General features: G+C 43.8%; 1 protein-coding gene across 12 annotated transcripts in view; it reads left to right on the forward strand.

Moving 5' to 3' along the window:
- Positions 1–27067, forward strand: part of cacna1g (calcium channel, voltage-dependent, T type, alpha 1G subunit) — a 156805-nt gene that overhangs the window by 118143 nt on the left and 11595 nt on the right. For 8 of the 12 annotated variants that reach the window (XM_029119829.2, XM_029119825.2, XM_029119831.2 and 5 more), the window contains 12 exons: positions 106–232; positions 1151–1276; positions 1410–1499; positions 2772–2985; positions 14678–14826; positions 15498–15607; positions 21364–21497; positions 22509–22579; positions 24646–24724; positions 24977–25098; positions 25197–25619; positions 26642–26785. In XM_029119829.2, the coding sequence (XP_028975662.2) occupies positions 106–232; positions 1151–1276; positions 1410–1499; positions 2772–2985; positions 14678–14826; positions 15498–15607; positions 21364–21497; positions 22509–22579; positions 24646–24724; positions 24977–25098; positions 25197–25619; positions 26642–26785 (1789 nt within the window). Of the gene's footprint in view, positions 1–105; positions 233–1150; positions 1277–1409; positions 1500–2771; positions 2986–14674; positions 14827–15497; positions 15608–21363; positions 21498–22508; positions 22580–24645; positions 24725–24976; positions 25099–25196; positions 25620–26641; positions 26786–27067 lie in introns of all 12 variants that reach the window. The other 4 variants (XM_029119826.2, XM_029119828.2, XM_029119834.2 and 1 more) reach the window with 3 other exon arrangements.

Below are 27067 nucleotides of genomic sequence, written 5' to 3' on the forward strand. Positions count from 1 at the left end.
GTCAAAAGCTTCACCAAGGTTTCTGCCGGTGAGCCAAATGGTTCTGCCAATCAAAATATAAAATTATACCATCAGTTAACATTGCATTTTCTGTCTGTGCTTCAGTGTGATCAGCAGAGCTCCGGGTCTGAAGCTGGTAGTTGAGACTCTTATGTCATCGCTGAAGCCCATCGGAAACATTGTGGTCATCTGCTGTGCTTTCTTCATCATCTTCGGTATCCTGGGAGTACAGGTAGGTTCACAATTTAAGCGTATATACATTTTCCCAAAACATTAAGCCATATCAGGGGAAATGTTTATTTGAAACAGTTTTACCACATTAGGAACTTACTTGTACTCACAAAACTCTTCTTTTCACCTGAGAGTGAGCATACCAGTTTTCAAGGAGTTTTCAAGTAACTAATGTGTCCTTTCCCACAAATCCAATATTTTCCAGTCACCCCATCAGAGGACTGTATAACCCTTCTATGTACGCAGATGTAACCATCCCATTGATTTTCTCTTTATATCATAAACAGACAAGTCGGCAACCAACCTGATGCATTTTGTTATTGGCAATCGACCTAGTGAGGATTTCTAGTCAAGTTCTGCTTCTGTCTTAATTGAGCTGTACTGCTGAGGAAGCGTTGTCAAGCATTCATAACACAAAGCCTATGGTTTGAGATGAACTGAGCTTTCACACAGATGATTGTTGTGGAAAGCAGCTCACCAAATACAAGCAGAGTAGTAGTGTTAGGGAACATGTCTCAAGTTCTGATAAGGCTGTCTGCTGGTGATTGCAAAGGAAAATCTGGTTATGCAAGCCAAGTACCTACAGTATAAGAATACGCAACTGCAGAAATTGTTTTAGAAAATGTGCATGTCGACAACAGTGAGATTCACTTGTGTCTTTATTAAAGGGAATCATACAAGCTTTGACCGGGAACTTAAATACCATGGGCGAATACGGGAAATTAGGTTGTACATTTAAGGACTCAGAGAAAAATATTTGACATGAGACATCGCTGTGGTCTCCCTGCGCGCTTCATGTTACTTTCTACCAATCAAACAAGGCCAGGCCAGACCATAAGGGAATTCATTTGGATATGGGAAGCAGGATACTCATCCCATGAAGGTGGTTGTGTGACCCTATGCTTCTTCTCCCCCCCAGCTGTTCAAGGGCAAGTTTTTTGCGTGTCAGGGGGATGACATAAGAAACATCACCAACAAGTCTGACTGTTTAATGGCCAACTACAAGTGGGTCAGGCAGCAGTACAACTTTGACAACCTGGCTCAGGTAAGATTCCCTGTGAACCGCACCCCGACAAAGGGGTCTTACTGTCTTTCTAGACGGCTGTGAGTTGGTGCGTGCGACCCATAAGACGATGAAGCTTGTTTAACTCGGCTTCCGTTTTCTCCCCTTGCGACAGGCTCTGATGTCTCTCTTCGTGTTGGCTTCTAAAGATGGTTGGGTGGACATCATGTACGACGGACTAGATGCTGTAGGAGTGGACCAACAGGTTTGATGCCGAACCGGCCCCGGGCTCACACCTGCACGTAAACACACGCTGTGCATATTGTGAAAAGTAAAAGTGAGGCGTTCTGTTCACCTTCGATCTGCCTCCCTTACATTGATATCAGATGAAAAGCTGTGACCTCAAAGGGAAACCAGTGTTTGTTTGATTGATTCACTTGCTAATACCACGGTGGTCTCAACACAAACTGTAGTCATAGGGATTGAATTCATCACGATCAAACTCAAAGTCCCCTTTTTGTCTGGGTTCTAACGCGTGCGCACACAGACACACACACACACACAAACAGACACACACTGTTCGCTAGAGATACCTTTGCAGCTGTAGAACAAAGGCTTGATAGACCAGAGAAGTGTAGTTTGTATGTTTTGTGAAACCTCAGGTCAGCGTTTTCTGTGTGTGTTTTTCTAGTCATTGATCATGTTTTAAGCTGCTTACTGTTCAACATCCAACAAACATCAAACACTCCTCGATCTGTTTACTGTTCAACATCCAACAAACATCTAACACTCATCTATCTGTTTACTCTTCAACATTTACCAAACATCTAACACTCCTCTATCTGTTTACTCTTCAACATTTACCAAACATCTAACACTCCTCTATCTGTTTACTCTTCAACATTTACCAAACATCTAACACTCCTCTATCTGTTTACTCTTCAACATTTACCAAACATCTAACACTCCTCTGTTTACTCTTCAACATTTACCAAACATCTAATATTCTTCTATCTGTTTACTGTAAAACATTTACCAAATATCTAACACTCCTCTATCTGTTTACTGTAAAACATTTACCAAATATCTAACACTCCTCTATCTGTTTACTGTTCAACATCTAAAAAACATCTAATATTCTTCTATCTGTTTACTGTTCGATATTCAATGTACCATACATCTAACACTCCTGTATCTGTCTATTGTTCAATATTTAGCAAACTTCTAACACTTCTGTATCTGTTTACTCTTCAACATCCAAAAAACATCTAATATTCCTTTATTGGTTTACTGTTCAGAAAATAATAAAGTGTCTTATAAATGCACCTAAATAATTAGTTTGCAGCAGCAGGATATGTGTATGATGGCAGCTGCCAGTGTGACGACACACACAGACAAAATGGGGCTGGGCTGACTTTACAACATTTGTAGAAAGCACACCACCGTGGGTATGTGTGTGTTTGTTTTTACACGGACACAAACCTGTGTATCACGCTGTGCTTTGTTGTGTGTTGTCCCCCCCCCCTCCCCCCCACAGCCACAGCTCAACTACAACCCCTGGATGCTACTCTACTTCATCTCCTTCCTGCTCATTGTCAGCTTCTTCGTGCTCAACATGTTCGTAGGCGTGGTGGTGGAGAACTTCCACAAATGTCGGCGTAGCCAGGAGGCCGAGGAGGCAAAGCGCAGGGAGGAGAAGAGACTAAAACGGATGGAGAAAAAGAGACGGAGTAAGGAGAAGGAGCTGGCTGGTCGGTAGTCTTTCCACATCTTTCTGAGTCCTGCCTGGTTTGAGCTTGTTTTGGTTTGATTTGACCTAAGCCTAAAGGACGTAGTGAACCTGGGAACGCGCTAGACCTCAAATAGTTGCAATTTTGCGTTACTGTAGAAATCCCTTTCCTTTTCTCAGTTTTTACCTCCCTGTAGACTCCCTGCTAGTTTTACTCTCTGAGTGCAGGTCAGTGGTCACCCATTGTGCTCGCGGCGAGGTGCCGGTTGTGTAGGCTTTAGTTCCAGTCCAGCACTAATTGTAAAACCTTGATTAGTGAAATCCAGTGTTTTACTGCTAGGCTGGAGCAAAAGCCCACACTCCCAGTCTCTCCCCAGGATCGGAGTTGGTTGACTGCTGGTCTGGTAGAAGTAGACCCCTCCCTTTTTCCTGCCTGGCCTATCGTAGAGGGAGTGCTTAGGACCGCCACCTTGGAGCATGCCCAGTAAGTACTGGTGGGCGGGACTTGCATGGTGTGGTGTTTCCAGAGCTAGAGGGAGGGAGGTGAGGGTGAGGTTACAGCCCCCCATCCCCCCCCTCCCCCCTCCTCTCCTGCATGTACTTGTACAGCCGGAGGGGTAGGTTCTACTGCAAAACGAATGTGGAGCTGCCTAGCTGCTGTTCTGTGGTCGGATCTAATGGTTTCCTCCAGATGGTAAGGGTTGGGGTTAAAGAAAGGTAAGCTGATCCTAGATCTGTGCCCCTCCTCCCCTCCACCTGTACAGAACTGGGTTACCAGACTTCGCCTCAATAGAGATTCCACTGCCTTCTAACCCCAAACATTGGATATGAGATAGTGGTTCTTTACAGTAGCCGTATTGGCTTGATAATATTTGTGGCGGATAAAGACAACATTTAGACATTGTTTTTAAGAAATGTTGATGGTAGTTGACAGTGGGAATGCCTTTGTTCAACTCTTGAGAAATACAGATGGATGTCAAACTTCTCTTGCAGATGTGCACTCACACACTCTCACACACTTTTTGTCCCACGCAACTCTCTGTACCACACTGTACCCCTTTTTACTCCCACGCTCACATACTCACTCACTCCTCACATGCACCGTACAGGACATGGATAAAGACAGGTCGTCAATGCTTCCCTATACAGCCCGTCTTCTACATGTATCTAAAATTGTTCAAGGCCCCTCATGTCCATTGGTTTCTTTTTCCGTTTGTCTATAGTTTATCTTTAGTTTGTCTTATGGCTTGAACTTCTTTTGTTGCTTGGAAAACATTTTACTATGGCAAATTAAGTTGGAGATTAATTTTGGTGAGCGAATGGCTGTGTGTCAGGTGAAGGCCTTGTGACTGGGCAGCTTTCAGAATGTTTAATGTTGCTGACCAAGGTTTGTGAAGAAAAGAGGCCACATGTGAGCTGTTTCCATTTAATATAGCTTTTGCTTTACTTCAAATGATTGTACCACTTTAGAAGGGCTAAATGATTTGTGCCAAATATCTTTTTTCACTTTGGGTTTGAAAATCAAGGATCCACTGGCTAGAATCCTGCCTCCCTTAACTGTTTCAAGAGCTCACACTGGACTCAGAATAAGTGGAAAAGACTAAGTAGGAACTCAAACCAGCACACGTTCCCATCTTCATCCTTCTGGTCTTACTTCATCCCTATTTCTCTTTCTCACACTCTCTCTCCTTCTTCGCCCATCCCTCGTTCCATCCCTCTGTCTGACTAACCTGGTCTCGTTCTTCTAGATGTGTTGATGATTCCGGGGGTGAGTTGGGTCCTCTCTGAAGGCACACTGACAGGTACAGAGTTTCTAGCATGTTCTGTGTGTCCCCCCCACCATGGTGGTTCAGAGGTTAGGGTTCAACGTTCACAGGAGGTAGGGTCCCATCTGTGCCCCCCCCCACCCTTCTCCGTCATCCGACAGTCTGCAATAGACGTCTGTGGATGTTTCACTGTCGTTTCTTTGCTTTTTGTGGTTCCTTGTTTTTCACGGTGGCCCACCATTCATCCACTATTCACAGCGCTGTTTCTGATACCACCGGCTCTAGTAGGTCTGCCCACGCTCATACAGCGGGAACGTGGATGTGTGTGTGTGTGTGTGTGCGTGTGTACATTGTGTGTCTATGTTCTTGGTGTGTCTGTGTGTGTGTGTGTGTGTCTGGGTGTGTACGCTGTGTGTCTATGTTCTTGCTGTGTCTTTGTGTGTGTGTGTGTGTGTGTGTGCGTGTGTGTGCACGCATCACAGGCACCAGATGGTAGCGGAGCAGGCTGTAAAATATGCAGCAGCCACCCTCTGTCCCCAACTCTCTGTCTGTGTTGCTGTCTGTTTGTCCTCTCTTTCTCTCCTCCACTTTGTCGGCTTTCTTTCTCCACTTCTCTGGTTAGCTAGTGTAGCGACATGTTTGTTTTAACGTTCGTATCTCCACACCCCGAGGTAGAATATTTTAGCGTGGTAGAGAGACGTTGCATTGCTCTATAGCTCCGCTCCTTCCTGGGATACTTTTCTATTTCGTGCTCCAGTGAGACAGACGGATGCGACAGGCTGACCCCAAATCTGTCTCCCACAGCATATAATTAGTCAAGCCAGTGCTCAGAAGAGGTGTGAGCGAGGGTTTGGGTTTTTCTAACATACCAGATCATTCTTATCTTTAGCGTAGCGTAGGTTTATAAATAACCTGAGGACAGAAAAGAGAACATTACGATAATTGCACTTCGTGGTTTGCCCATTGGATGTGAACAGTAATAGCCGGAATAGTAACTGAAATCTGGACACAGACTGTGACTTGTTATAACATATAGTAGCTTATTATAATATAAACTCCTGCTGAAAGAAGTGTTTCATGCAGAGAGTAAAATGATAGACCAAAATTAGATTCATGTTGATGTTGATTCTTTTTTAGTAAAGGGAGTGGAGAAATGAGCTACTTGTTTCTCTCTTGAGAATGTTACTGGATTCTTAAGGATTATGTGGTGTAGCCTAAACTTGACAACACATAAGTTCAGAGTATTTCATTTTTGACCATATAAATAATGTATTGAAGACCAACTGATACACCATCAGAAAATCTCTCCAGTCCCTAAACGTCATCGCGCCTGAAAGACCAATCTTTACCGCTGTCAGCTAGGTTGTTGATGATACATTCATTCTATCGATTCATGACATTATTATGGCAAGCAAGACTTTATGTAGTATTCCATAGCCGGGGGTTCTCAATTTCTTTCAATGTCTAGAATAATGGGACCTACTAATCAAAAACCTGTCGGCTACATGTATTTATTTAACATGACTTTTACCATATTGGCTTATATATATGTCGGATATGTTGGGTTGGTGTGTCATGTTTTTAAAATGTGTTAGGGAACCAATATTAACTTGTCCAGCATTCCTAAAAATGCTGGATGCTTCACATGCGTGTGTACAGATAGGAGGTCCAATACAAGCCATACATTTCCACCTCAGGAGAGCAGAGAAAAGAGAAAGATACGGGTGGTTCACAATGTCAACCTACTAACAGGAGTGGAGCTGGAGGCGGAGCGGGACTGGAAGAATGCCCGTGTGCATACAGATAGGAGAGGAGACCGAGGAAGGGGGTAGGTGAAAGGAGAGGGGGGGGGGGTGGAGGGGGAGAGAGGGGTTTCTCCCACAAACCAGTCTGCTACTCTCTATTAGCTCTGGTTTACACATACACCTATCTGCTCTAGGCTGCTGTGTGTGTAATTTAGTCTAATGGATCAAAGCCTCTGCTTAATAATGTCTCTCTGCTGGGAGAGGCAGAGCCATCTGCGCCTGAATTTATACACACATATGCGTATACACACAGTCTAACTTATCCATTTAAATGAGGACATGTTCCATTTAATATATATATTTTTTTTTTTACTAATCTTAATCCTAACACTAGTCCTAACACTAACCTGCTGACTTTAACCATAATATTAACATACATTCTAACACTCTGAACCTTAAACCTAATCCAATTAAAACGAATCAAATAAAAATATTGTCCACATTCAATGAATTTCCATTGTTTACCACATGGTGAAACCTGTTCACACACCTAACAATAAATATGGACGTGTGTGTGTCAATAATGTCCAGATATATCCCGTACAATGTGTAAAAAGAGCACCCTCATGATGCTTGACGCATCACTGTGATCTGCTACCCTAAACACTGCAGAGATGGACAAAGATAGAAAGAAAGGTGGAAGGAACCAGACCAAGAATGCGAGTCAAATAAAGGGAAAGTGGGAGAGTCAAATAAAGAGACTGAGGGAGAGTCAAATAAAGAGACTGAGGGAGAGTCAAATAGAGAGACTGAGGGAGAGTCAAATAGACTGAGGGAGAGTCAAATAGATTGAGGAAGAGTCAAATAGACTGAGGGAGAGTCAAATAGAGAGACTGAGGGAGAGTCAAATAAAGAGACTGAGGGAGAGTCAAATAAAGAGACTGAGGGAGAGTCAAATAGACTGAGAGAGAGTCAAATAAAGAGGGAGAGGGAGAGTTGAATCAAGAGACAGGGATATAGCAAGGGAAAGGGGGGAGAGGAGAGTAATGGAAGGAGGGAAGCAAAGGACACTGACAGCAGGGCGCTTTGTGACGTCAGTAACTGTCTACCCCCTCTTACCCCAGCACAGACGGCAAGACAGAGAAGGAGGAAGACAGAACAGAGGTACCCGAAAGAGACTCATGTAGAGTGAGAGAACATCATAGACAGAACCAGTGAACAAGGAAAGGTTGATTGGTGCAAGAGTGTAGCAGGGAAAGTAGGAGACCATGATACCAGAAAGAGAGAGGTAATGGGAACAGGGAGGTAATGGGAACAGAGAGGTAATGGGAACAGAGAGGTAATGGGAACAGAGAGGTAATGGGAACAGAGAGGTAATGGGAACAGAGAGGTAATGGGAACAGAGAGGTAATGGGAACAGAGAGGTAATGGGAACAGAGAGGTAATGGGAACAGAGAGGTAATGGGAACAGAGAGGTAATGGGAACAGAGAGGTAATGGGAACAGAGAGGTAATGGGAACAGAGAGGTAATGGGAACAGAGAGGTAATGGGAACAGAGAGGTAATGGGAACAGAGAGGTAATGGGAACAGAGAGGTAATGGGAACAGAGAGATAATGGGCACAGAGAGGTAATGAGAACAGACAGTGTGAGAGTAAGGCAGAAAAACAGGTAAATGGAGAGTGTTCTTTACATTAGTGGTACTCGACTTATTTGGCATCAAGACTCAGGTACCTCAGTCGTGACACACAATCATATTACGAATTCTGCATCAGATTTATTTTGGGTCCAAAATGCTATCTGGAAAACTATTGTTTACCGTATAATGATCATAAATGTAAAGACTGTATTATGCCTTTTCCATTGTTGGTCATTCCATGTTCTTGAGATTTCCAAGTTTAATTGTTTAAGACTACAAATTTTAAATGATGACAGAAAAAAAAAGATCTGCATGTAATTGTACTGTATTTGTTTCGTTATCATGACTACACACTTTCCACCTGGTATTAGTAACTGTACTGTATTTGTTTCGTTATCATGACTACACACTTTCCACTAGGACACACCAGTTGAGATGCCTTGTTTTACACAGCTCAGCTCAGGGAATATGTGTGTCATTGTAACAGATGGCCTCTAACTTCTTTCAGTCTCCTAAAGTGATAAACACTGTGCTGATGGCTCTCGTCCCTGAAGATGTCTCTCGCTCTCCTTGTGTTTGTCATTAAAAGCAGTTGGCCAAGCTGTTAGGTCTAACCTAACAAATCCCTTGCCTGTTTAGTTATTGATGGCACGGTACTGCCTCATGTGCTGTATCACTTTATTTTGCTGTACTACTTATAATCATTGACTACTATTTACTATTGTATGAACATTATGCTTCCTCACAACATCCTCACGATAACATTTAACACATGATTTCTTCCTTCAAATATGTGTTCATTTATTTTGATATGGACTGCATTTCAGCTATTGCTTGCCAATCATGTAACTATAACGATTAACTAAACCTTAAAATATAATAAAATAGCAAGGTCAGTGCTAATGTCTCTGCCTTGTTGCTGAGCCTAGGTTTGACTTCTCCTTTCCACGAGTTATTGAATTGTACCCCTTTTTTAATTTGCAGCTATTCAGCATGTTTTCCCTCTAAAATCTGACACCGGCAAAGGGCTAAAGAGTAAATGGCTTGGACAGTAGTATCAACACACACAAAGCAGGCCTCTATCTAGGTCAGCGCTAACAGAGATGGATGCAACGGAAGTTTTCCATCACTTTCCTCTGTGTCGTTAATCACACAAGAATATCCGACAGATGGGAGTGAGAGGGAGGGAGGGAGGATTTGGTGGCATGGACTGGACGTGAGGAGCGGCTGAGGTGAAGAAAGACAGTGAGAATGATGCTGGAGAGGAAAAGAGCAAGTGAAGGGTGTGGATGACAGAGGGAGTGTGGACAGCTCCTCTTGGAGACTGCTATCATGTGGGTAGTTGCAGATACAGTGGGTGTCTTTTGTCAGGAAGTCCTCTGGACTGGGGATGAATGGTTTGTGCCGTGGTTTTTGCGCGGGTTACGGAGTTCTGTGTAGCGTTACTGGAACTACATACTGAATCACATTCATGACCAGGTGTAGCTGTAACCCCAACTCTCAGCCTAATGTGCTTAGCGTTTATTCCCTAGCCTAGTTAAGCCCAGACTAACTACATGAGAAACATGTATCCCTGCTGTTGTCTGATGATATTCAGCTGAATGATCCTTTTTGTGGAGAGCTAGTGTGCTCTCCTGTAGGTTTTAGCTGCAACCCCAATTAATTTACCTGACTCAGCTTATACACCAGCTGGTTATAACAATAATTTGGGTTAGATTAGGGTTTGAGGCAAAACCTACAGGGCTTCAGGAGCAGGTCAGAGAGCACTGTCGTAGTTGAACTGAATTTTGTTTTCAAGTATACGAGGGCATGAATGTTTAATGGTTAAAGCTGTACACACTAAGCCTTCTAAGTTGCCTCAGAGCTCTTCCCAAATTTGTTGTGCATGTCAGTGGCAGAATATGCCTTGTGTCAATAGATAACAAGAAGTAAAACCATATAATGGCCCTATAACAGCACTTAATCATAATGAATAATGTCTGGGTGTTGGCAAATGTAACTTCTACTGAACTCAACAACATCATAGTTTACCACTGAAGTTGCTGCTGGAGATAGACATATAGGTAGACATATAGGTAGAAATATAGTTAGACATATAGGTAGACATATAGGAGCAGAATAGACAGACTCTACACAAAGATGTCATTGGGTGTTGGGTGGTGAGCATATGAGATGAGAAAATATTACCCAATGGGTTATGGGTCATGGATATATATGATACACAAAATGTATATAATATGCATGTTTTGTAAAAGCACTTTGTGACAACTGTTGATGTGAAAAGGGCTTCATGAACTACATTTGATTGATTGTATAGTTCCTGTTGATGCGCAGAGATGAGCAGAGGGCAGAATACAGAAGAGGTTTGCAGGTGTCCTGATGCAATGAGGAAAGTCTTGTTGGTTTCCATGTGGCAGATGGCCAGTTGCTCAGGGCCACGGCACGGAGGGGAAAAGCTCTTCCCATTTTCATGGCTGAACAGTACTGCGAGGCTGCCCTGCTCCTGCCACAGCTGTTTTGGAACAGTGGGCGACCGGGGGGGTCGCTAGGGGTCAGCGATGGTCTCTCTTGCTTCTATTCTCATTTTATCCATTATCACCCTCTCGCCCTGTTAACCCCGCCTTTCATTCACCGCTGTCCAATCGCCTGCCTTAGCCATTCCAGTCTCCATTTTAATTGGTCCATCCCGCTCAAGTCAGACTCAGAAAGAAGTGTGAGTCGGTCTACCATGTGCACCAGCACAACTCATGTGTGTCTTTGTATGTATTTGTGTGTGTGTTTATGTAGTATGTGTGTGCTTGCGTGTGTATATTTTTGTGTGTTTTTGTGTGTGTGAATGGCCATGCCCTGACATTGTGAATGATGTCATGTAATTCTTTCATTGCCTCTTCTGGCCTCCTCAAACTGCTCTGTGGCCCAACCTTTCTCACTAACCTGAACATTTCTTCTTTGGTTCTGTTTTTGTTCTTTTTCTCATTGCTTCTGAATAAGGCAGCAGAGCATTTTGGGAAATATACCAGAATCTTTCTGATTTAATACATTAATTATTTCTAATCTTTTGACTCAAAGTTTGCTGGGTCTTAAATTTTTTATTCTAGATTCAGTTTAGCTCCACTTAACCCCTTTATATTGATAACAGTGTGCTTTAATCATATAAACCTGTGATTTAAAAGTACCACCTTTTGACCCAGCACACATTGACACTAAATGTGAACTAATCCATTGACCATTAAGGCCAGAGGTGTATAATCAGTCACAAAATCAAAGTATAATCATACTGATATAGCTCATGGTCTTTTTTGACCTCATATCACGCCCCGACAATCAACTTGACATTTGACCTGAAACAGGAAATTATTCTGACTGTAAAATTGTGACTGATCTAGCAGCTCTGACTCGCGTTTCCTTTCACAGACATTGTTATATCATCCAGGGCTACAATATTATCTCCCTCCCTGTTTTCTTTCAGTGATTCCCTTCCACCAGCCCAAGTTTAATATTGTTAAAGGTTACATCACATTTACTCCACTTTCACATCCCAATAGTAAACGTCTTCTGTGATCCATGGTTTGGTACCATCTATAGCTTGGTTGAAAGTCTACATAGCACCTTACAGGTTTATTCACAGTACCCAGCTCATAACTTGGCTGTGTTACACACAAACATCCTATCCACCCATACTTATATAATCCATACATTATCCATGCAAACCAAAGCCCTTTCAGGTTTAAACCCATGTGCACACATTCAACTCGACCAAAGCCTCTTCAAAACCATACACAAACATCCACTCCAACCAGACACCCTTCAAACCCATACACAATACATATTCACTGTTACCCAATCCAAGCCCACCTCCACTGTGACAGTAAACCCATCGTGCTGTGCTGTGGTGGATCTACTCCCTCGTCACATGACGAGGGACTTCAGTGTGTCTGTATTTCCCAACCGAGCCTCGTCTTCCTGAAGTTACTATTGTGGCTCAGTCCAAAAACAACTTTTAGTTTCTCCCCCGCCAGACCCCACGTATATAAATCTAAACCGCCATGTCAGTCCCACGTTTCTTTGTGTCGTTGATCCCTTCCTACTCTGATTTACACTTGTACACCCGCTAGTTGGAGTACATGATCATGTGGAAGAAGACCACAGGCACTGACTCGGCAACAGCTCCTCAATGACTTGAAATAATTAGTTGGGTATAGGTGGGTGGGTGTCATTTTTCTTTTTTACATTTCCACAAGGTTGTTTTTGGACAGGGTCCTCGTATTGTCTTGGTGTTCTCTGCTAACTTATTCTCTTTCTATTCCAGTAAGATGCTATTTCATGATTCGGCAATGTTTTCCACAAAAGGGGTCTTAGATCTCCAGAAATAACATATGATGTGTGTGATGTGTTACCGAGTTTGTATGTCCAAAAGGGGAAAATGGTATCCTTCTACGTGTTTCCTGAATCCTCTCACGGTGCTTTGACATATGATTACATTTTCTAAACGCTAGTAATTCTGCATACTATTATCTCGGTTATTTGGAACACAGAGATCTAAGGCCCCTTAAGTCAGTAGAGGGGTCAGGGGTGTAGTTTAATATTATGTTTGTGAATGTTATGTTTGTCAGAGAGAAGAGAACGAGAGAGCTCTGGTGTGTTCCCTCCTCACTATATCAAATTCATTGTTCTCTTTCCCCAAATATGCCCTGAAACCCCCCACTGTACACACACACACACACACACACACACACACACACACACACACACACACACACACACAAGCATACACTTTAAAGCCCATTTGGCATAAGTGAATAGGGCCGTTAGCTTGACTCATGGGTTTGGCATGACATCATAGTGTCAGTCAGATCAATTTTCCCAATAAGAGAAGCTCAGCTCTTTCTCCTTCCAGGAAGAGAGAGTGGGATGGGGAGTTTGCCTTAGTAGGGGTGTAATTTTGACTCTATTTCCTTGCACTTCGCCTTCTTTTCTTATTATCTCTGCCTTGTTGCTGACCTGAGCCTGATCCAAGGGTAAAAGGTTTGACTTCTCCTTCCAAAGGGAAAGGTCCATCCCTTCAGAAAAGCAATAATGTGTTAATACGTAATAACCCAGCAGGTCAGGAGGTTGTGTCATGGTTCCCCTAATCACCCTTATTCTTTGGGACGTTTGCTGGGAAATCTGTTATTCTCTCGGTTCTTCGGTCAGTGGACCGTTTTTAACCTAAGACAGTTTGGCATCCTTTAGATTTCTTAAGAAACGTAATTAGTCTCTGAATTGTTCAATACATTATTTGTGCCGATCCCCCAAGATACATTCATGGATGCTTAACCTACTGTACTATCAGTTTCATTTATTGAGCCCCCTAGTGCGGCCCATAAAAATAAAGTGATAGGCCCTGCAGCTAATCTGCAGCAGCCTAAGCAGTTTCCCAGGAAGTTTCGCAACCATAACATGTTCTCCAGGGAGTTTACTGAGTATTATAGATGCACTGCTATATTGTATAATGGGTCTGCATTTAGCAAAAATGTGCGATAAACCAATGACCCAGGTAGACACTGAACAAGAGATAGATGCACACAGAACGAGGTGAATTAGATGAACAAGATGTAGGATGAAGCGGAATGATGAGACGTGACAAGTGAGTGTGCGCTCTCACTCAAACACACACATTCACACAGCCAGGAGCTAGTTGGCCAGCAGGAGAGCTGAACAGCACCTTGGGGAATCCCGCTGTTTGTCTAGGCATGGTTTTCCAGGCCTGTGCTCCCCTGTTCTGTCTCTGACTCCTACTTCACATATCCTATCTGAATGATGTAACGGGGAAGAGGACAGGAACTGACAGAGGACATATCCTCCTTTATGGAGGATAGATGAAATGAAGGAAGGAAGGTGAGGTGGGAAAGGCAGGTGGTAGTGATGTACAAAACCATTTTGGTTGCAGTGAGGAGATGGAGATGCCAAGTTAAAAAGAGCATACATGAACCATTAACAACCTGCTGCCTGCGGCCTTCACAGCACTCCAAAACAACCTCCATCCCCAGCATCTCCAATCCCTTTAACACACATTCACACACCACTGTGGGCAGTTTATTTCCCATCATGGCCTCCCAAGGGAGACTCCATTTGAATAATCGTTGATCGGAGGAGAACTGGTCTGATTTGATTAGTCATGACTTGGTGCCACGTGGGATCCATGCCAGGGAAAACTCTTCTCTCTCGTTCTCTCTCGTTCTCTCTCCACTATCTCTGTGTCTTCAAGCTCTGTACTCTCCCTGTATACCTCTTCATCCATATCTTCCTTCTTGGTCCTCCTTACTCTCCTCTCTTTCACGTCATCCATTTTTCATGTGCCTCTCTCTATCTGCCTCTGTCTTCTGTGATGATGATGTGCTAATACGTGTCTGTATGGCTGCGTGTACTATGTCTGTCAACCAACACTATGGTCTCACCTGGGCCCAGCGGGCCTGTGCTGTCCAATATGTCCAGTACTCTACTCCCTATCTCACTGTATGACCCCCCCCCCGTCCCGCCTGCCCTCCCCCCGACCTCCCCTCTCTTACTCCCACTTCCAACAGAAGCTCAGAGTAAGCCTTACTATTCGGATTACTCCCCCACGCGGCTCCTCATCCACAAGATGTGCACGTCCCAGTATCTGGACCTCTTCATTACCATAGTCATCGGGCTCAACGTCATCACCATGGCCATGGAACACTACCAACAGCCCAAGGTAGGTCCAGAACAATGTCAGGGTTTTTCTGTGATCCGTCAGGAATCGCAGACAGATTACCATTTCACATGGTTCAACATCATTGCTCAAAGATTTGTAGTTTGTTTTGCTTGCTCAAACACAAATTATTCTAGGGATTCTCTCTACATTACGGAAAGTACAGAAAGCTGAAGTAAAACTCCCACGCAAATTATGTCTAGATAAATTGTTATTGTTCATTAACAACTGCATGGTGATTTGTGATTAAGACAACTGGAGGTTTTTGATGAAATTACCATGTGTCTAGACAGTTAATGCATATATACAAGATCAAAAGCCAGGTGGCTGTGGTACGAGATATTTGTAGCGAGGGAGAGAGAGATGGATTAATGTGGAAGGGGGATGCCAGAAGAAAGAGCAGAGTCAGTAAATTGAGTTGTCCGATATTCTGACCCCATACATGCCTGTCTGGAAAAGGTCACTTTTTAAATTGAGATGTGCATGATGAATCCTCCCGGGCATCTGTTTTATACTGATGGCCTTTTCTGAAATAAGAATATGAGGAAGGAGAGACAGGGTATGATAGGGTGGGAGAAAATGACTCATTCTGGGATTCTATATACAATATTTGGAATACAGTACTGCTAACCATATGTCTCCATACCTTCCCTCCCCTTCATTTTCTCTTCCAGGAGTTGGAAAATGCACTGAGGATCTGTAACTACATCTTTACCATAATCTTTGTCCTGGAATCTGTTTTCAAGCTGGTGGCCTTCGGCTTCCGACGCTTCTTCAAGGACAGGTTAGATTTCATAAGACGAAGGTCACATTTGGTAACAGTGCTGTGGGCCGAACACTTGGGATGCCAATGGAGAAAGTTTGCGAGGTGCTTCACGCCAACCAACCAATCTACATTAATCAGAAGACCAAAATGTATGAGTTTCACTGAAATTAAACCTTGTATTGGCAGATTATTTGGCTAGTTTTGGGTATTTTATACTTAGTTAATGCTTTCCTCAGTCCCAACTAGTCTCCTAGTTCCTGCTGCTGAGAAGCATCCCCATAACAGGATGCTCCTACCAACATGGTATTAGTCATGTGATGAGCGGTACATTCTTTTGCCGGATGTAGCGCTTGGCATTCAAGGCTAATAGTACTATTTTGTGTAATCAGAACGCAAATTATTTTCCTTATGCTATCATAGTCCTTTAAATGAGCGGCATATACTTTTTACTATGGAGTTGCTTCCGTCCAACCACTCTGCTATAAAGGACTGATTGATCCAGTGCTTCCTGGCAGGTTCTACCATCTCTGCAGAGAAGGTCTGAATTTGCCATAGATGGATTCCAATCCAGTTTTATAGACACCTCAAGATCAGTTTTCATTTTTATTGAATTATCGCAAACTACTATAACATGTTTTGGCTTTGTGGCTATGTGATATTGTGTGTGGATTGATGGCAAAAATACGAATTACGTCTATTACAACAGCATTAGGAGAAAGTGAATGGATGTGACAATTTGCGGTAGGCACTTTAAATAAATCCGGGTTGGTCCTTGCATCAAAAAGTATGATCTGTACATTTTCACATTCCCCCAGCCCAATCCCTTAACTCTTCTGCACATTTTCACATTTCCCCAGCCCATACCCTTAGCTTATCAGTACATTTTCACATTCCCCCAGCCCAAACCCTTAGCTCTTCTGTACATTTTCACATTCCCCCAGCCCAATCCCTTCGCTCTTCTGTACATTTTCACATTTCCCCAGCCCAATCCCTTAGCTCTTCTGTACATTTTCAAATTCCCCAGCCCAATCCCTTAGCTCTTCTGTACATTTTCAAATCCCCCAGCCCAATCCCTTAGCTCTTCTGTACATTTTCAAATCCCCCAGCCCAATCCCTTAGCTCTTCTGTACATTTTCAAATTCCCCAGCCCAGTCCCTTAGCTTATCAGTACATTTTCACATTCCCCCAGCCCAAACCCTTAGCTCTTCTGTACATTTTCACATTCCCCCAGCCCAATCCCTTCGCTCTTCTGTACATTTTCACATTTCCCCAGCCCAATCCCTTAGCTCTTCTGTACATTTTCAAATTTCCCCAGCCCAATCCCTTAGCTCTTCTGTACATTTTCAAATCCCCCAGCCCAATCCCTTAGCTCTTCTGTACATTTTCAAATCCCCCAGCCCAATCCCTTAGCTCTTCTGTACATTTTCAAATTCCCCAGCCCAGTCCCTTAGCTCTTCTGTACATTTTCAAATCCCCCAGCCCAATCCCTTAGCTCTTCTGTACATTTTCAAATCCCCCAGCCCAATCCCTTAGCTCTTCTGTATATGTTCACATTCCCCAAGCCCAATCCCTTAGCTCTTCTGTACATTTTCACATTTCCCCAGCCCAATCCCTTAGCTCTTCTGTACATTTTCAAATCCCCCAGCCCAATCCCTTAGCTCTTCTGTACATTTTCAAATCCCCCAGCCCAATGCCTTAGCTCTTCTGCACATTTTCACGTTCCCCCAGTCCAATCCCTTAGCTCTTCACAAAGCATGTTTCAACCGCTTACTCGCTCTTAGGGGGAACAGCAGTGGTATGTGAGAGTTATTGTAACGTGAAAAGGTGCAGTGGTGAAAAACTCTCTCTTAGTCAGGCCTTTATGAATACAAACTACCTAGTTAAAGGCTCATAAAACGCAGCCTCAGATGATATCATGGCTTTAAAATCATTGGCTTCCCACCAAACGTCCCTAGCACATGCAACCACACACCAGACTTCATACACACCCACACTCACCATCATTTTGAAGACAATGTGCGTGTATATCTGGCAAGCAGCAGACCTATGCATGATATCATATGTGGTTGCCAGATCTGACCATTATCCCCCCTGGCTGAGATTCAGTGTCTTATTAAAGACCAGCACACATACACATACACGCCTTCACAGCACAAACAGCACACAGACTCCCAGGGATCCATCTGAAAATATCATTGGATTTAAAGTGTTTTGTTGTCACGTTGATTCATGCATTCTGAGTGTGTAGACGTGACAGAGACAGCATTGAGTAACGTCAGACCCAGCCTTCAGAAAACACACACGAAAACACATGCGCACACACACACACACACACACATACTGGACCCTCGGAGATGAAGAAAATACAATAAATTGGCCGACATGCTTAATGATAGCTGAGTGCTTAGGGGTTTAACCACAACACATTCATCCACTCACAGACATGGAAGTGGAAGAAAAACAATGTTAAACACTGTGTTCTCATCCCTGACACAACCCTTCTGCTCAAGGTGCAACAGCATATTCATAATATTGGCGTAAAAAGCATTCAACTCTTTCTTTTAAACTTAACATTTTATAGATGCACCAGGGCCTCTGACCAATCGTAACACCTTATAGAGGAATCAGGGTCTCTGACAGATCGTAACACCCAGAGATGGGGACAAGTCACACATGGTCAAGTCCAAGCAAGTCTCAAGTCTTAACCATCAAGTCTCGAGTCAAGTCTCAAGTCACAGTTCAGATAAATCAAGCAAGTCAAGTCAAGGGTTCACCCTAAGCAAGTCAAGTCGAGTCCTTATAAGTTTCAAGTCAAGTCAATTCACAGTACTAAAGAGATGAACACACACACACACACTGTCCTCTGTTTCTGACGTGCGCTTGGTGCGAAGCTCGATTTCAAAATCAAATATTTTTCTCCTCCGCGGTACAATTTCTTGGGGGGACGAAGCGGAGGGATCTTGAATCAGCCTGAAGGGTTGTATTCGCTATAACAACCACCTCGCTATACATTATCCCGCTTATTACATGGCTACCTACCAAATAAATCAATAATTTGACACAAAATATTGATTTCAAAGGGAATTTATTGATTTAAAAACGATTGTATTGCTTCCTCTAAAGAAAATAGTCCGTTCCGTCTCTGGTTAGAATCCTGCTGCGTACATAGCAACGCGTTGTTTTTAATGGCAACGGTCTGTTATCAAGAAATAACACACATTCTGCACTGGAATTCAACCAATCCATGTAATAAGGGCTAATAATAACAAACTTATAAACTAATTATTGTGACTGAAAAACTGCCTAATATGTAATTACGCTGTAATTATTCTTGTCTGTATGAGTAAAAAAAAAAAAACCTCTTCGAAATGTTTAGGTGCTAGTAATCACATCGGCGCCTCCATGTTAGCCTTTCATGCAGTAAAGTTAACTGTTATGGTGTAAGCACAATGCTTTTTAGTTTCCACAAGCAGTCCACGAACACTTGAAAATGCGCACATTTAATACAGACATTATGGCCTACGTGTAATAATATACATGCCCGCTCATTTTAAGATGCCCATCAACATTAAAATTCAGGCTATGCCACTGTTATAGTCAAATTCCCTTACATCTATTTACCAGATGTATTCTGTAATGATAATGGTCACATTTCTAACAAGAAAAAATTAAATAAAATATGCAACCAAGGCCAAATTATGACAAACAAAAGATTAATTCATTACTTAATCGTTATAGATCTTAGTGAAACTGAGATAACTTTCTTACCTTTCCTTGTGGTTCTTAAAATGACGAATGAAATTTGACGTTGTTGCATATTTTGCATCTGGCAAATCTTTTTTTATTCACACGGTCCAGTTCAAAGTCCTTGTATCCAAACGATACTATTTGTGGAGCTCGACTAACGTTACTGTCTGCCATGTTTGGCGCGGTTTGAATTGTGCAGCGTTAAAGGCACATACGCTGATTAGTGCTGCTGATGTCACAACATATAAAATAATTTTATTGCTGTTTGTTTATTATAAGTTCAAGTCATTGTCGAGTCTTCCATTTCAAGTCAAGTCAAGTCTCAAGTAACTTGTTCTCAAGTCAAAGTCAAGTCAAGTCATTTTCATACTTTAATCAAGCAAGTCACAAGTCCTGAAAATTGTGACTAGAGTCAGACTCGAGTCAAGTCATGTGACTCGAGTCCCCCACCTCTGGTAACGCCTTATAGAGGGATCAGGGTCTCTGACAAATCGTAACGCCTTATAGAGGGATCAGGGTCTCTGACAGATCGTAACGCCTTATAGAGGGATCAGGGTCTCTGACAGATCGTAACGCCTTATAGAGGGATCAGGGTCTCTGACAGATCGTAACGCCTTATAGAGGGATCAGGGCATAAGTGAGCTCCTGGACAGTCTGTGGCGCTACTTGGCGGTGTCGGATGCACCAAAACACAATGTCCCAGAGGTTCTCAATTGGATTCAGGACTGGGGAACGCCAGGAACACTACCTACACACTCTGACCACATGAGGCCGGGCATTGTCCTGCACCAGGAGGATTCCAGGGCCCACTGCCCCAGCGTGAGGTCTGACAATGGGTCTGAGTATTTCCTCTGTGAACCTTCTGTCATCTGTGAAGTCAATGGCGGACCTTCCCATTCTGCTGTTCTCTATGCCAATCAAGCTGCACGGCGCTGGGCTGTGAGCACATCATGGTCAGAAACATGCACACCCGTAGCCTGTTGGAGGTCATTTTGTAGGGCTCTGGCAGTGCTTCTCCAGTTCCTCCTTGCACAAAGGAGCAGGTACCGGTCCTGCTGCAGCTTTGATGCCCTTCTACGGCCCTGTCCAGCTTTCTTCATGTAATGGCCTGTACTGGGAGACACAGCAGACCTTCTTGCGACGGCACGTATGGATGTGCCATCCTGGAGGAGCTGGACTGCCTGTGCAACCTGAATGGGCTGCAGGTACCGCCTCATACTACCAGCAGTGACAAGGACACTAGATAAAGACAAAACTAGAGAATAATCAGTCAGGAAGGATAAGGAGAGAGCAATTGTCTGTGGCCACCACCTGCAAAACCATTCCCTTTTTGGGGGTTGTCTTGCTGTTGCCTCTCCAGTGCACCTGTTGTCACTTCCATTTGCACCAAAACAGGTGACATTGATTCACAATCGCTTAAGCTTCCTACCTGGACAGATTGATATCCCTGAAGTTTGATACTGTGTTATACTGTGATGATTACGTGTTCTCTTCATTTTTCTGAGCAGTGTATATAGAGAAAAATATAAGGACTTGAGGCTGAGTTATAATATTCTAATATTTCAACCTCACAAACGCCTCAAACTTTTGAATGCAAACTAATAATAAAATAAATGTTTGTGTTTAAGAACCTTTATGGTGCCTTTTAAGCTAAAATGTAATGGGATTGTTCAGTAAAAGAATATATTCAGCTCAGTTTACGTAGACTTTTACTATTTTCTAGCATGCTTTGCCCCTACGAGAGAATAACATTGCGCCGAACAATGAATACCTTATTTATTTATGGCCTAAATGTTTTATAATGGACAGCAATACACCTTTTAACACATCAAATTACGTTTTACTTATGAAACATCTGAATGTTGAAAAATGGATGTTGCCCAAATAAAAACAAAAAAACCAACAAAGTATGTTTTGTTTGTGTGGCATTTTACTTCAGACCTCTCGAGCTCTGAGGTCATTTTCAAATGTGTCATTGCTGAGTGACGTTGAGTATGTTCGTGTACATGCCTGTTGTGTGTGTCTAGGTGGAACCAACTGGACCTGGCCATAGTGTTGCTGTCCATCATGGGCATCACTCTGGAGGAGATTGAGGTTAACGCATCCCTGCCCATCAATCCTACTATCATCAGAATCATGAGAGTGCTGAGGATAGCACGAGGTAAGCACACACACACACACACGCACGCGTGCACGTATACACACACATTCACCAAATAATCTCTTCCCCGTTTCTCCTGCTCTCTATCTTTCATATACAGAGACAGATGCCGACACACTTGCACGCAGACACAAATTGTTTTTTATCAGCCTTCTGTACGGTCCTGCTGTTTAAATAGGTGTTGTGAAGGTGTTGTAAAAGCCGCGAATTCCAGGGACTCCCTCATTTTTGTCTGGTGGGTCACAACGCGTCCCTGGCGAGGTGCAGGAGACCAGATGGCTCTGGAACAAAGTCACCTCACACAGGACAGAGATGAAGGAGAGAGACGATGGACTGGATGAGCTCAGGGAAGCATGCTGGAGACAGGAACAATAGAGTACACAGGAACGTATGGGCAGAAAAGATAGAAGCAGGGAGAGTCAACGCAGCTATTCTGCTTTTCTCTGATTACTTTGCTTGGTAAAGAGAACATGTAGACGAAACATCAGGGAGGGCCTATTGTCTGTGTAAAGAAAGGAGAGCAAACATAGAGAGAGGTTTGAAAGAGTAAAGAGCAAATAGAAAGTAATGGGAGAGCCAGGAGGAACGCTTTGGGTTGATGACTCTGTGTTAGGTAATAAAGGGATGAAGTTGGACTGCGGGAGACGATAAAAGGTAGAGGACAAGAAGAGGCTGAACGAGTAGATAATGGAGAAGGATTGAGAATGTAGGTAGAGAAGCTCGTCGGTTTAGTCTGAGGGCTGTGTACTATATGTAGGAGCTCCTCATCGGTTACCTTGTTTTGCTTTGTGTGTGCGCGCGTGTGTGTGTGCGAGTATTACTTTTTTACGGGCCTGCATCTATAGATTATGACTCAAATGATTGAATTCCTTAACTGAACTGGCAGCAGTGTCCTCCACCCCCTCAGACTGGTCGCCCCACACATCATCACCGAGCGCAGCCTACATGTATGTCTCTGACAGGAGATTTGACCCAAGTCGTACCTCACTCTGTCCCAATGTGTGTCCTCAGTGCTGAAGCTACTGAAGATGGCAGTGGGGATGAGAGCGTTGCTGGACACTGTCATGCAGGCCCTGCCTCAGGTACTGCGTCTACACCTGATAGACAGGCGTTGCCTTTCCAAGCGGTTAATGGTTGCATCAGATGTTTTTCTTATGCCTTATAACCTTCCATAAGTTATCTATATCCTCTCATAAATCCTCTGTATCCTTCCATAAGACCTGTATATTCTCACATAAGTCCTCTATATACTCTCATGACACCTCTAAATCCTCCCATAAGACCTGTATATTCTCACATAAGTCCTCTACAGTATATCCTCCCATGACACCTCTACATCCTCTCATAAGTCCTCTATATGCTTTCATGACACCTCTAAATCCTCCCATAAGACCTGTATATTCTCACATAAGTCCTCTACAGTATATCCTCCCATGACACCTCTAAATCCTCCCATAATACCTGTATATTCTTACATAAGTCCTCTACAGTATATCCTCCCATGACACCTCTACGTCCTCTCATCTGTCCTCTATATCCTCATGAGTCCTCTATATCCTCCCATAAGTCCTCTATATGCTCTCATGACACCTCTACATCCTCTCATCTGTCCTCTATATCCTCATGAGTCCTCTATATCCTCATGAGTCCTCTATATCCTCCCATAAGACCTGTATTATCTCACATAGGCCCTCTACAGTATATCCTCCCATGATACCTCTACATCCTCTCATATGTCTTCTATATCCTCATGAGTCCTCTATATCCTCTCATGACACCTCTACATCCTCTCATAAGTCCTCTATATACTCTCAGAAGTAATTTATATCTTCTCAAAAGTCATATATATGCTCTGAAATGTCTTATATATTCTCTCGTAAGTCCTCTATATCCTCTCATGAGTCCTTTACAGTATTTTCCCTCATAAGTCCTCAAAATACTCTCATAATACCTTTACATCCTCTCAGAAGTAATATGCTCTGATGTGTCTTATACTGTATATTGTCTCATAAGTCTTCTATATACTTTCATGAGTCCTCAATACCCTCTTATTAGACCTCTATTTTCTCTTGACTTCTCTACATCCTCTCATAAGTCCTCCATATCCTCCTGTAAATACCCTATTGTTCTCTTTGTTTGCATTCAGCTACTGCTGTACCGTTTCACTTGGTGTTTCTGATGGAGAGGCATGAAATGAAAAGGACACTATGATTGTACAAGTATGTTGAGGGATGGATTGAAAGAGAGACATTGAAAATAAATATTGAGGAAAAGAGATGTGCTGAGACGAGAGAGAGAGAGCAAGAAGGATGAAGATAAAATGATACTGTAAGAGAGAACAAAGTGTGGGTACATGTTGAGCTGCAGGCTACAGTGTTTAATTCTTCAGAGCTTGTCAGATATCTATCTAATTAATCATCATAATAACTAAGACATTTTTGGGGTCAGCTGTGATTAGCTTTGGCACATATTCGAAACCTACAGGCTTACAGTACCTGGACCTAAACTCTTCTCACTCTGTGATCCCCTGTTCCAAGCTGGGGCTTACTGTTACCTTCAGTGTTTCAAACCATCTCCTACTCTCTACACCTCCTTCTATTGTCACACTCTTTACACCTCCTTCTATTGTCTCTTTCTCTACACCTCCTTATATTGTCTCTTTCTCTCTAAACCTTCTTCTATTGTCTCTTTCTCTACACCTCCTTCTATTGTCTCTTTCTCTCTAAACCTCCTTCTATTGTCTCTTTCTCTACACCTCCTTCTATTGTCTCTTTCTCTACACCTCATTCTATTGTCTCTTTCTCTACCCCTTCTATTGTCTCTTTCTCTCTACACCTCCTTCTATTGTCTCTTTCTCTCTACACCTCCTTCTATTGTCTCTCTCTACACCTCCTTCTATTGTCTCTCTCTACACCTCCTTCTATTGTCTCTCTCAACACCTCCTTCTATTGTCTCTTTCTCTACACCTCCTTCTATTGTCTCTTTCTCCTCACCTCCTTCTATTGTCTCTTTCTCTACACCTCCTTCTAATGTCTCTTTCTCTCTACACCTCCTTCTATTGTCTCACTCTCTATACCTCCTTCTATTGTCTCTCCTTTTCTCTCTTCCCTACCACCCCTCTCATCTCTCTCCTCTGCCCTGTCTGCAGGTGGGGAATCTGGGTCTTCTCTTCATGCTGCTGTTCTTCATTTTTGCAGCACTGGGAGTGGAACTGTTTGGGGACCTCAGTAAGGACACACACACACACGCAGATTGAGCTGCTGTGGGTTTAAATGTTTCTCTGCTGGGGCTTATTTCAATTTATTCTTGTTAGCTTTCTTGAAACGTTTGTTGAATTACGATTTTTGTTCACAAATGAAGTCTTGTACTGTAGCTTCCAGGCAAATGTCATTATTTTCCTGTGATTGATTTAATTGCCAAGTTCTCCGTTACTGTGGAACACACACAGCTCCCTTATTCTGTCCCTCCACCTCCCTCAGTCTGCGATGAGCTGCACCCGTGTGAGGGTTTGGGTCGCTATGCCACGTTTAAAAATTTTGGCATGGCCTTCCTGCTGCTGTTCAGAGTTTCCACAGGAGACAACTGGAACGGCATTATGAAGGTGAGCCTGGTACATCATTTTGGATCAACTTTTGCTGGTCACCACTGTGTACTGTACTTCGAGCGTCTGTATGTACTGAATATGCACCTCCCCATCAGGACACCCTGAGGGACTGTCAGCAGGAGAACTCAGGCACCTGTTACAACACAGTGGTCTCTCCCATCTATTTCGTGTCCTTCGTGCTGACTGCCCAGTTCGTCCTGGTCAACGTGGTCATAGCCGTCCTAATGAAGCACCTGGAGGAGAGCAACAAGGAGGCCAAGGAAGAGGCGGAGCTGGAGGCCGAACTTGAGCAGGAGCTGCAACATGGAGGAGCGGGATGCGCCGGGAGGTCACCCCAGCTGAGCTCTCTGGCCCTGGGCATGGAGGTGGGCCGACCTGGGGGTTCCCCGTGGAGGTCTCCCGAGAGGGACCTCCAGATGAGAGGCAGCGCGATGGATTCTCCCCCAGCGGATATAACTAGGAGAGACTCCATACACATCCGTGCTGATCCCCCTCCAGGCCTGGAACCGCCACTGAAGGTGAGAGTGATTAACATGAGGGAGGGAGGGAGGGAGGGAGGGGTGGTGGGAGGGAGGGGTGGTGGGAGGGAGGGAGGGAGGGGTGGCGGGAGGGAGGGAGGGAGGGGTGGCGGGAGGGAGGGAGGGGTGGTGGGAGGGAGGGAGGGAGGGGTGGTGGGAGGGAGGGAGGGTTCTGTCCATTCTGAATGAGTTTGCCTCACTTCTCTGCACACCCATCTGTGTATATGTGTTTGTTTGTCTGTGCTTCCATGAGTGTGTGTGTGTGTGTTGAACGGTTGTGTCTGTGTATCAGTGTCCCAGCAGAGTATTGCCAGCCCTAAAGGTCGCTGTAATGCCATGGGAAAGACAGGACACTGCCATATGTTGTTGACTTGTCTGCCATTTTCATCCAAAAGGCTTTTTATAGTGACTAGGGGTCGGACTGCGTGGTTCCTCTGATCTTATTTCTCTCTGTCATCCCTCACTCTCAGAGACGTGTTGTTAAGGGGAGGTTGAGTGGTGATTTACTGCCCCCCTGTGGTCTACAGGATGACTTTAGGCTCATGCCTGTGAGCGTGTGGACCCACCAACCAAGTCCTCTCCAGATTGTCCGTGGATAATATCTGGTTGACAGACTACGTATGCATTAATGGGACCCTAGATATTTAATAAGGCAACATTAAGCGTGAGATAATGAGACGCATTGGTTCCGGTGCTTTGGAGAACTCCTGATTTCGTAGGCCTTAACGTCTCCATTTTCAGGGTTACGGCAATTGGCCTGTAACTGGCTCTTCGTTCCAGATCTGAGAATTAAATTTGGGGTTAACTGAGATTAGTATGTGTTCTGAGACACCTGACCTCTTCCTGAATGCTCCTTCATCACTGTCATCTTCCATAATTCCCTCTTCCTCCTGCACCTTCATCCCTGTTCACATTCCAAATCTCATCGTATTTGTCTATCTCCTTCAATCTTTTTTGGTCTTATCCTTGGTCTGCCTTTATGTCTCTGTCTCCTCCCCCTGTCTATATTTCTCTGTCTCTAGCGGAGTGCGATGTTTGACTCGGTCTCCTTGGTGATCCAGGGTTCAATGGAGGGAGAGTTGAGTCTTATGGACAACCTGTCAGGCTCAATCTGTCACTACTACGCCTTGCCCCCACTACCCAGCAAGCACTGCAACGACAAGAAGGTCAATGAACCCGCCTTCTCACCCCTGTCAATCACCTGCCTCACCAAGTCACTCACCTGCCTCCCCCACACATATGCTAACACACACACACATGTTAACAAACTCTCATTGACCTGATATTTGGCAGAAACCTTCCGCTCAACTCTGACTCCTGCCTTTCCCCTCCTGCTTCTCTCCTACGTTCAACTCTTTCACCCCACTGAGTGTTGCCATTTCTTTCCAATCCCCTGCGTTTGTTCCTTGGCCTCTAATATTATTAGAAAAGTGGTCACCTTCCAATAA

Source organism: Esox lucius, chromosome 5, assembly GCF_011004845.1.
Source record: "Esox lucius isolate fEsoLuc1 chromosome 5, fEsoLuc1.pri, whole genome shotgun sequence".
NCBI classification, from domain to species: Eukaryota; Metazoa; Chordata; class Actinopteri; order Esociformes; family Esocidae; genus Esox; species Esox lucius.